General features: G+C 36.1%; 1 protein-coding gene across 1 annotated transcript in view; it reads right to left on the reverse strand.

Annotated features, from left to right (window-relative positions):
* The window catches only part of col27a1a (collagen, type XXVII, alpha 1a), a 156,084-nt gene that overhangs the window by 50,572 nt on the left and 93,239 nt on the right, over positions 1–12,273 (reverse strand). Inside the window, exons 23-28 of the mRNA XM_056447135.1 lie at positions 7,323–7,376; positions 7,199–7,243; positions 7,062–7,115; positions 4,110–4,163; positions 833–886; positions 574–627 (exon numbers count right to left, since the gene is read on the reverse strand). Coding sequence (XP_056303110.1) covers positions 574–627; positions 833–886; positions 4,110–4,163; positions 7,062–7,115; positions 7,199–7,243; positions 7,323–7,376 — 315 coding nt within the window. The remainder of the gene's footprint in view (positions 1–573; positions 628–832; positions 887–4,109; positions 4,164–7,061; positions 7,116–7,198; positions 7,244–7,322; positions 7,377–12,273) is intronic.

Below are 12,273 nucleotides of genomic sequence, written 5' to 3' on the forward strand. Positions count from 1 at the left end.
TGCACAGACACGCACGCACAGACACACACACAGATAAGCACGCACACATAGACACGCATGCATAGATATGCACACACTGACATGTAAGCACAGACACGCATGCACGCAGAGACACACACACACAGATAAGCATGCATGCACAGACATGCACGCATACACAGACACACACACAAATAAGCATGCATGCACAGACACTCACACACGTACGCACAGACACACACAAATAAGCATGCATTCACAGACACGCACGCACAGACACCCACAGATAAGCACGCACACACATTGACATGCACGCACAGACACGCACACACACTGACACGCTCGAACAGACACGTATGCACAAATATGCGCACACACACATACACTGACAAGAAGACACACACACAAACACACGCAAAGACACGCACACACAGACATGCAAGCACAGATATGCACGCACACGCATATACACGCATGCACACGCGTGCAAGAACACACGCGCACACACACATACACCCTCAAAGATATGCACAAGCACACACACGCACACAAACACACACACACTTCTGAACTTATTATGCCCAGATGTCTTACCCGTCTTCCTTTAGGTCCTCTCATGCCGATGGGTCCACGTGATCCCGGTGAGCCCTGTAATAAAAGAGATTACGTCCACCATTAAACACACACTATGGGGTTGATGACTGACTCCTGTCTCTCTCTCTGTTTGTTTTGTCTGCCGCACAGAACAGTAGATGCAGGAGGTGTCTGACAGCTGACGAACAGCACACTCATCTGACCACAGCAGGTACCGTTAGCTTCCCTTTGACCCCAAAAATATCTCAAACAGACTCACTGGACTGCCTGGTGGTCCTGGTGGGCCGCCTTCTCCTGGGGTTCCTGGGTGACCCTGAAAGAAATGAGAAATATGGAAAACAGACATAGAAACAACATACATATACAGTAGAAGTCAGAATTATTAGCCCCCCAGTTTATTTTTTCCCCCAATTTCTGTTTAACGGAGAGAAGATTTCATCAACACATTTCTAAACATAATAGTCTTAATAACTCATCTCTAATAACTGATTTATTTGATCTTTGCCATGATGACAGTAAATAATATTTGACTAGATATTCTTCAAGACACTTCTATACAGCTTAAAGTGACATTTAAAGGATTAACTAGGTTAATTAGGTTAACTAGGCAGGTTAGGGTAATTAGGCAAGTTATTGTATAACGATGGTTTGTTTTGTTGACTATCGAAAAAATATATAGCTTAAAGGGGCGAATAATTTTGACCTTAAAATGTGTTTAAAAAATTAAAAGCGTCTTTCATTCTAGCCAAAATAAAACAAATAAGACCAGAAGAAAAAATATTATCAGACATACTGTGAAAATTTCCTTGCTCTAATTGGGAAATTTTTAAAAAAGAAAAAGAAAATTTACTTCAACTGTATATATTTCGTATACATACTCCAACATATGACAGGTTCAGATGCAAAAGGCTTCAAGTGTCGTCTGAAATTTTCTGTGTGTAGGTTTAGCAATTTCACTTTTAATTTCACCTCTTTTCATTGCCTTTAAAAAGAAATAACTGAACATAGACATAGGAGGCTGAGAAAAAAAAAAGCTCATTAGAGAAGAACATTTCAGACAGCACTTAAAGGATTTTTATATCTGCAATGATCATATTTATATCTTTAGTAATATTCTTATAGTTTTAATTTAGGGATACACCAATAAACGTTACATTTTTTTTTGGCTGATACCGATTTTGACCAAAAAACAAACAAATTCCATTCATTCATTTTATTTTCGGCTTAATCCTTTTCAGGGGTCAGGGGTTATCACATCGGAATGAACCGCCAACTTATCCAGCATATGTTTTACGCAGTGGATGCCCTTCCAGCTGCAACCCATCACTGGAAAACACCCACACACTATTATTCTCACACATACACTACAGATAATTTAGCTTACCCAATTCATCTACAGCGCATGTCTTTGGACTGTTGGGGAAACCGGAGCACCCGGAGGAAACCCACACCAATACGGGAAGAACATGCAAACTCCACACAGAGAAGCCAACTGACCCAGCCGAGGTTCGAACCAGCAACCTTCTTGCTGTGAGGTGACAGCACTACCCACTGCGCCATCCATTCCAATACCAATAATGGTCAATTGCATACAGTATTATGCAGCACTAACTAGTTAAACTAACGAAGAAGGTCGCTGGTTCGAGTCCCGGCTAGGCCAGTTGGCATTTCTGTGTGGAGTTTGCATGTTCTTCCGTGTTGGCATGAGTTTCGTCCGGGTGCTCTGGTTTCCCCCACAGTCCAAAAACATGTGCTAATTGGGTAAGCTAAATTGGCTGTAGTGTATGAGTGTGAATGAGAGTGTATGGATGTTTCCCTGTACTGGGTTGCAGCTGGAAGGACATCCACTGTGTAAAACATATGCTGGATAAGTTGGCGGTTCATTCCGCTGTGACAACCCCTGATGAATAAAAGGACTAGGCCGAAGGAAAATGAATGAATGGCTTTATTTTACATTCAACTGTCCAGCATTTTAAGGGGAGTTAATATAAAAAAAACAATATTACTAATGTCAAAGGAGGTTAGCTTTTATTAACATTTGCTTTTATTTGACATAGAACATGTTTATTTAATAAAATTAACTTATAAAGCTGCTGCTGTTGCTATATGTAAGTTATAAATTTTGCTACTCCTGTAAATTATTGACCCACTGTCGGTTTCAATATCAATTTTAAACTAAAACTTTTTGAAAACAACTTTGTTAAAAATAAGCTTATTATTGTTATTATTATTATTATTATTATTATTATTATTATTGTTATTATTATTATTATTGTTATTATAGTTATTATTGTAATTATTATTGTTATTGTTATTATTATTATTGTTATTGTTATTATTGTTATTATTATTATTATTATTATTATTATTATTATTATTATTTTTTATATTATTATTGTTGTTATTATTGTTGTTGTTGTTGTTGTTGTTATTATTATTATTATTATTATTATTATTATTATTATTATTATTATTACTGTTATTATTATTATTATTGTTATTATTATTATTATTATTGTTATTATTATTATTGTTGTTATTGTTATTATTGTTATTATTATTATTATTATTATTATTATTATTATTATTATTATTGTTGTTATTGTTATTATTATTATTATTGTTATTATTATTATTATTGTTATTATTATTATTGTTGTTGTTATTGTTATTATTATTATTATTATTATTATTATTATTGTTATTATTATTATTGTTGTTATTGTTATTATTATTATTATTATTATTATTGTTATTATTATTATTGTTATTGTTATTATTATTATTATTGTTGTTATTATTATTATTATTATTATTATTATTATTATTATTATTATTATTATTATTATTATTATTATTATTATTATTATTATTATTATTATCATTATCGTTATTATTATTATCATAATCATTATTATTATTATTGTTATTATTATTATTATTATCATTATCATTATTATTATCATTATTATTATTATTATTATTATTATTATTATTATTACAATTATTATTTTTATTTTTATTATTATTTTTACTACTACTACTTTGAGTATATTCTTCTGGACAAAAAATACAAACTTTTGCTTAAGCATGGTGCACATAAGTTGATTTCCCAAACGTTTTGTACTTATTAGAATCAAGCCTGACATTTTGCACAGATTATATTTAGTTTTTTTGCAAGTAGTTAGGCTTTGAGAAAAAAAAATCTGTTTTACATAAATTATATACCGATCGCTTTTAATTAATTCAAGATAGGCTGATAAATATTCGGGGGCCAATATATTAGTGCATCTCTAGTTTTTATGGTAAGTTTTGTATGTTTGTGACCCACTTTGTATCCACAAATGACATTATTATTATTCCAGAAATGCACAAATACTCCAGACACTCAAAATGAGCTGACGACTGGCAGGAAGTTGGCTTTGTACTGTTGATGGACAGTTGAACTTCCTGTTTTAAACAGCATTTCTAATTTGAGGGAGAAAATTCCCACTGAGAATTTATGCACAGAGTTTGTGTGTGTAAACATGGCGTACCGTAGATCCTTTCTCTCCTGGAGGTCCCGGCAAACCCATCTCTCCGCGATCACCCTGAATTAATCACATACACAAACATTTACATTAACGTACAAGCCTTTGGGGCTGATGACATTTAATGCCTCTTATGTTCACCAAGCCTATATTTGCCAGAAAAAAGTTAAAGGAGTAACATTTTGAAATGATATTATCATTTCAGACGACTGTTTTCCACTTGAACATACTTCGAAATGTCATTTATTTATTTATGCGATGCATTCTGAATACTCTGCATCATCACCAGTGTTGGGGAGGTTACTTTGGAAATGTAATAGATAACAGATTACAAATTGCCCTATTGAAAATAAAATAAGTAGTGTACCTTTTCGATTACTTTATAAAAGTAAAGTAACTGATTACATCTGATTACTTTTAAGTTTCTAATGGATATTTTCAACTAAATCCTTTTCAAGCGTTTATACCAAGCAGGGGTGACTTTACAGCAGCTCTGTTTACTGTTAGAATCTCTAAATCTTTCATCACTTTAATTAAGATTATATTCATTTGATTTTAAAGTACAGCCACCACAAAACCAGACCTAACAAAAAAACTGTTTACTGTTGTTACAGAATCTATAGTTGAGTTAGTTGTGCAGGGGGAGTTTTGTGGCATTTGCAGTAAAAATACATCTAAGCTATTTTTGCAATTTTCATTTTTAAATCAAAGCAACTTAAATCCATGTCAATCACATCTTAGTGATCAACAAAACTGTCAATGAAACAAACAAGGCAGAATTGTTCAGTTCAGTTATTTACTGTAAATAATATGCTGTACTAAACAGAAACAAATGATAGTATATAACAGCAAAAACAAAAAAAAATCTAATAAAACCAGGTGTTACGCATTTAAAATACTATAGTAATGTATAGTAAAGGGAAATATTTAGGAATGAGTATTATGTTTACAACTGTTTATTAATAAATTACACTACATAATGTAGTATCATTAGTAACTTTCATGAACTAATAGAAATTACCATAGTATACTTCAGCCTTTGCTGCAGTAAACTTTATATATAGATAATAGGATAGCATAGATACTAGATTAATCTCACTGTAATCTTGGAATTAATCTAGATTAATCGAGATTAAAATGGCTCATTTGAATTCTGCCAAAGGCATTCTGAATATGTGTGCTACCCGATTAATGACTAAAAGTAAGTCTTTGAGAACGGGTTTCTCAAGCCAGGTGGCGCATTAGACCAGGGGCTCATCTCCGGTTTTCCAAAGCGCATCACAAACTGCTTGAGAAACTGATCTGCTGTGATAATTGGTGATGTACTTGTGTTTACTAACTGTTTATTCAGTTTAACATGAATTTTGAACTGCGATTTTTGAACATCTTAATCCGACTAAAGTCATAACTGAACTAAACAGAAATAGAATTAAGACATGTGGAGTATGCAGATATTGGTGGCATTATTGAAGTAAACAACGCAATCAAACTATTACCGTCATGTAGAACTTTTTGCCATATTTTCCGACAAGATTCACACATGCGGCTGTCAGTAAAGGACCGCACACAAACACACACATCACGAAATGCGGAAGTTTTTTCCTTTCCATTCAGCGTGCATTATTAAATACCATAACACTCTCACCAGTCCTTACTCCTTATTTGCGTCTAATACCCCAGTTTGTCACGGGGGCATGAATGAAATGTTCATGAGTGAAAGTGAAACTGCCGAACTGCAGTTAAAGTCACCCAAAATGACAGGAAACTCTTACATGAAAGCACTTCACATAAACACCTTAATTATATTATTGTCTATTAAGGCAAATAACTAGATTACAGATGTCTATGTAAACGTAGTCAGTAGAGTCTTTAAAAGTAAGTGAAAGATCCAGAAGGGCATCCTGCTGATTTGATTCAGAAGGGCACTTTTTTGTCAGACGGCTCACTGGTCAGGTATACATCCGCGCTAAAATATCAAGGTGAAAGTCATCATAGTTTGTGTAGAATAGACCCAGCTCCCAAACCAACTTTGAGAATAGATTAACAGTGATATTTTTAGCGCGCGATAAGAGTCTCACGATAATGCCGCATGTTATAGCCGATAACGGCCCACCACTAATATATACTATATATATATATATAGACCTCCTCTCACTCAGTCATCTTTCCATCTAGCAGATTTCTTTTGTTAGCCTTGGTTGGCGACATCACCAACCAGAGCGAGAGGTGGCAGTAACGCACCAAAAAGTTTGTTGTCAACCACCGAAAAACAGGTAGGAGAAGAAATCGGCATTCTTGCCGTCATATGGCTTAATTTTCATGGACTAGACACCGGCCTCACAGCTCTGTGAATGCTGGTGCAGTCACTTATCGATCCGTGATCGGTAAATGTAGCTTGTGTGGATGCTATTGTGCAACTTGACTAATAAAATAGCTTCGCTACTGAAAAGCTTTTTGATAAGTAAAGTAGCGATGCTACCACCACGCTACTGAGAAATGTAGATATAGCAGAAGAGCACCGCTTTAATAAATGGCCTAAGCAGAAGGCATCGTGCATTTCAAAAACAGGCAAAGCACCAGATTTATATTATTCAACATATCCCAGATTTGTATATATTTTTAGATGTAACCCCATTTGTAATCTTTAACCTTTTCAGAAGTAACTGTAATTTAATTACACATTTTTTCTCAGTAACTGTAACGAAGTACAGTTACATTTATTTTGTAATTAAATTATGTAACGCCGTTACATGTAACTAGTTACTCCACAACACTGATCACTTAATTCTTCCAAGTTTCCATGGCGATGTGTCAAAACAATCTGTACCAAAGCTTTTGACTGTAATGTAAAGACTATGTAAATGAACATGCAAATTTGATCAATATCAGCTTCACAAGGTGCATTCTGGGACATCTTTTAAATTCTACCAAATGCACACACTCTAAGGTGTGTCTTACCTTCTCTCCAGCAAGTCCAGCCTCTCCTCCAGGACCGATGAAGCCAACGAGACCCTGCAAACAAAACATCATGGCCATCCTTAGTGTGAGGGTCGTGTGTGTATGTTTTAAAGCTCTAACTCAGTCTGCACACTTACCCTCTCACCCATGGGTCCAGCTTTCCCTGTGACTCCCTGCTCACCCTGAAACACATCAGAGAGTGTGTGAGTGACCACGTGTGTGTTTGTGTGAGGGAGATTTGTGTGTGTTTGATGTTCTCACTTTGACCCCTTCAAGTCCAAGAGCCCCAGGGAAACCCTTACTGCCCATCTGACCCTGAAAAACAACAACACAGAGAGAAGATTTGTTGTACAGCTTGGACTGGGCAAATAAATAAAGCCTCACAAAATAATCAGCAAACTGCATTTTGCGTAAAGACAGTGAAATTTATATATATATGTCTCAATACTATCTAAAGTACGCAGTGCAACAAAAAACTGACATAAAGCCCATTGCATGAGTGGCGCTAATTAAAATGTGCATTAAAATAAAAATGATTTAAACAATAATAGAAAAACAACATAATAATTTAATATAAAACCATTTTAAACTCCTATATTATGATTAGAATGTCCAAAAATAGTCTGAAAAATAATTGCATTTAATTAATTAATATATAACGTAACACTTAACATAGAGTTATTATCAGAGTTGAGTGTAATGCGTTCCACAGTAATGCGCTACTGTAATCTAATTACTTTTTTGAGAAAAGCAGAAACGTAAGGAATTACATTTAAAATTTGTGTAATTTGATTACAGTTACTAAAGTCAGTGTAATTGCGTTGTAATTGCGTTACTAAAGTCAGTGTAATTGCGTTGTAATTGTATTACTAAAGTCAGTGTAATTGCGTTGTAATTGCGTTACTAAAGTCAGTGTAATTGCGTTGTAATTGCATTGTAATTGCATTACTAAAGTCAGTGTAATTGCGTTGTAATTGTATTACTAAAGTCAGTGTAATTGCGTTGTAATTGCGTTACTAAAGTCAGTGTAATTGCGTTATAATTGTATTACTAAAGTCAGTGTAATTGCGTTGTAATTGTGTTACTAAAGTCAGTGTAATTGCGTTGTAATTGCGTTACTAAAGTCAGTGTAATTGCGTTGTAATTGTATTACTAAAGTCAGTGTAATTGCGTTGTAATTGCGTTACTAAAGTCAGTGTAGTTGCGTTGTAATTGTATTACTAAAGTCAGTGTAATTGTATTACTAAAGTCAGTGTAATTGCGTTGTAATTGCGTTACTAAAGTCAGTGTAATTGCGTTGTAATTGCGTTACTAAAGTCAGTGTAATTGCGTTGTAATTGCGTTACTAAAGTCTGTGTAATTGCGTTGTAATTGTATTACTAAAGTCAGTGTAATTGCGTTGTAAATGCGTTACTAAAGTCAGTGTAATTGCGTTGTAATTGTATTACTAAAGTCAGTGTAATTGCGTTGTAATTGCGTTACTAAAGTCAGTGTAATTGCGTTGTAATTGTATTACTAAAGTCAGTGTAATTGCGTTGTAATTGCGTTACTAAAGTCAGTGTAATTGCGTTGTAATTGTATTACTAAAGTCAGTGTAATTGCGTTGTAATTGTATTACTAAAGTCAGTGTAATTGCGTTGTAATTGCGTTACTAAAGTCAGTGTAATTGCGTTGTAATTGTATTACTAAAGTCAGTGTAATTGCGTTGTAATTGTATTACTAAAGTCAGTGTAATTGCGTTGTAATTGCGTTACTAAAGTCAGTGTAATTGCGTTGTAATTGTATTACTAAAGTCAGTGTAATTGCGTTGTAATTGTATTACTAAAGTCAGTGTAATTGCGTTGTAATTGCGTTACTAAAGTCAGTGTAATTGCGTTGTAATTGCGTTACTAAAGTCAGTGTAATTGCGTTGTAATTGCGTTACTAAAGTCTGTGTAATTGCGTTGTAATTGTATTACTAAAGTCAGTGTAATTGTGTTGTAATTGTATTACTAAAGTCAGTGTAATTGTGTTGTAATTGCGTTACTAAAGTCAGTGTAATTGTGTTGTAATTGCATTACTAAAGTCAGTGTAATTGCGTTGTAATTGCGTTACTAAAGTCAGTGTAATTGCGTTGTAATTGCGTTAGTAAAGTCAGTGTAATTGCGTTGTAATTGCGTTACTAAAGTCAGTGTAATTGTGTTGTAATTGCGTTACTAAAGTCAGTGTAATTGTGTTGTAATTGCATTACTAAAGTCAGTGTAATTGCGTTGTAATTGCGTTACTAAAGTCAGTGTAATTGCGTTGTAATTGCGTTACTAAAGTCAGTGTAATTGCGTTGTAATTGCGTTACTAAAGTCAGTGTAATTGCGTTGTAATTGCGTTACTAAAGTCAGTGTAATTGTGTTGTAATTGCGTTACTAAAGTCAGTGTAATTGCGTTGTAATTGCGTTACTAAAGTCAGTGTAATTGCGTTGTAATTGCGTTACTAAAGTCAGTGTAATTGCGTTGTAATTGCGTTACTAAAGTCAGTGTAATTGCGTTGTAATTGCGTTACTAAAGTCAGTGTAATTGCGTTGTAATTGCGTTACTAAAGTCAGTGTAATTGCGTTGTAATTGCGTTACTAAAGTCAGTGTAATTGCGTTGTAATTGCGTTACTAAAGTCAGTGTAATTGCGTTGTAATTGCGTTACTAAAGTCAGTGTAATTGCGTTGTAATTGCGTTACTAAAGTCAGTGTAATTGCGTTGTAATTGCGTTACTAAAGTCAGTGTAATTGCGTTGTAATTGCGTTACTAAAGTCAGTGTAATTGCGTTGTAATTGCGTTACTAAAGTCAGTGTAATTTCGTTGTAATTGCGTTACTAAAGTCTGTTTTCCCCTGCAATACGCTATTAAATTGCTGGAGAACGCAAGCTAAAATGGCAGCTGTCGAGAGTGGTTGCTTCTTCAAGTGGAAATACAAACATTACTTTGATTTTTGATTTGATCAAAGTTTGATCAAAGATTTTTGACTTTGATTATTCATTCATTCATTTTCTTTTCGGCTTAAGCCTGGTTTATACTCGACACGTCCGCTAGTTTGCTTGAGTGCACGCGGCGAATATCACAACGGCGAACACAGCAAGTATAAAAGCCTCGCAAGTTTCGTGAGGTGCGCACACAGTCAGCGGAGGTGTGCGATGCAGCGCCAGGCTAAAGTATAAATCCAGCTTTAGTGGATTTAGTCCCTTTATTAATTGGGGGTCGCCACAGCAGAATGAACCGTTAACTTATCCAGAATATGTTTTATGCAGCGGATGCCCTTCAAGCATCAACCCATCTCTGGGAAACATCCATACACACTCATTCACACACATACACTATAGACCATTTAGCTTACCCAATTCACCTATACCACATGATTTTTATTTTTTTTTTGGACTTGTGGGAAATCAGAGCACCCAGAGGAAACCCACAAAACACGTGGAGAACATGCAAACTTCAAACAGAAATGCCAACTGACCCAGCCGGGGTTCGTACCAGCGACCTTCTAGCTGTAAGGCGATTGTGCTACCCACTGCGCCACCGTGCTGCCTTACTTTGATTATGTACCTTCTAATTCCTAATATGATTATACAGTTACAATAATATAATACCTATCTATTAATTCCCAATGAATAGGCATGAGCTAAGTACAAAACAGCATGTTCAAGTGTTTCATGCAAAATATAATTCACTGTTGGTTTTGGGAGAGATATGTAATTGTTTCATGAGATACACAGGTAAAACATGTAACTGAGGTGTTTAATTGTCTTGGAGCCTAACACGAGTATGCATGCTAATGCAGAAGAGCTGCGGTCCGAACACAAAGAGAACATACTGAAAGTCTCACCAAGACATATCCAATCCCTGACCGCACAACAGAGACACACAGAGAGATGAGGAAAACAGATACCTGTCTGAGGACAGAAAGATGGAGAGCATCCAGTAATGTTCTGACTTTGTGCCAGAGCAGCAGTGAGTTAGGTTAAACAAGGAAAAGCGGAACGAAAGAAGGGAAAAGAGGAAAAACAGACACAGAGCGGGAATGTTATGTAATGCAGGGGATGTTTGCAGCCGACCCTCAAACTTTTGCTTTACGAGGCTGGATTTCTGTGCTTTGAGATAAATGAATTGTACTGATAATTCACTGATATTTTAAATGTAATCAAAGCTTATCTTAACTGAAATCCCTCACTGCGCCACCTTGTGGTGCATTCCTGGAATGTGCATTTTGCTGAGCTCACACTGCATATGAAAAATCTATCTGTCTGTCTGCCTGTCTATCTGTCTGTCTGTCTGTCTGTCCATCTGTCTGTCTGTCTGACTGTCCATCTATCCGTCTGTCTGACTGTCCATCTATCCGTCTGTCTGTCTGTCTATCTGCCTGCCTGCATGCCTGCCTGTCTGTCTGTCCCTCTATCCGTCTGTCTGTCCGTCCGTCCGTCTGTCTCTCTGTTGGTCCATCTATCCGTTTGTCTGTGTCTGTCTGTCTGTCCATCTATCCGTCTGTCTGTCCGTCTGTCCATCTATCTGTCTGTCTGTCTGTCTGTCTGTCTGTCCATCTATCCGTCTGTCTGTCCGTCTGTCCATCTATCTGTCTGTCCGTCTATCCGCCTGTCTGTCTGTCTGTCTGTCCATCTATCCATCTGTCTGTCTGTATGTCTGTCCCTCTGCTTGTCTGTCTGTCCATCTATCTGTCTGTCCGTCTGTCCATCTGTCTGTCTGTTTGTCTGTCTGTCCATCTATCCATCTGTTTGTCTGTCTGTCTGTCCATCTATCCGTCTGTCTGTCCATCTATCCGTCTGTCTGTCTGTCTGTCCATCTATCTGTCTGTCCGTCTATCCGTCTGTCTGTCCATCTATCCGTCTGTCTGTCTGTCTGTCCATCTATCTGTCTGTCCGTCTATCCGTCTGTCTGTCCATCTATCCGTCTGTCTGTCTGTCTGTCCATCTATCTGTCTGTCCGTCTATCCGTCTGTCTGTCAATCTATCCATCTGTCTATGTCTGTCTGTTTGTCTGTCCATCTATCCGTCTGTCTGTCTGTCCGTCTGTCCATCTATCTGTCTGTCCGTCTATCCATCTGTCTGTCTGTCTGTCTGACTGTCCATCTATCTGTCTGTCTGTCTGTATGTCTGTCCATCTGCTTGTCTGTCTGTCCATCTATCCGTCTGTTTGTCTGTCTGTCTGTTCATCTATCTGTCTGTCCTTCTA

This window comes from Danio aesculapii, chromosome 21 (genome assembly GCF_903798145.1).
Source record: "Danio aesculapii chromosome 21, fDanAes4.1, whole genome shotgun sequence".
NCBI classification, from domain to species: domain Eukaryota; kingdom Metazoa; phylum Chordata; class Actinopteri; order Cypriniformes; family Danionidae; genus Danio; species Danio aesculapii.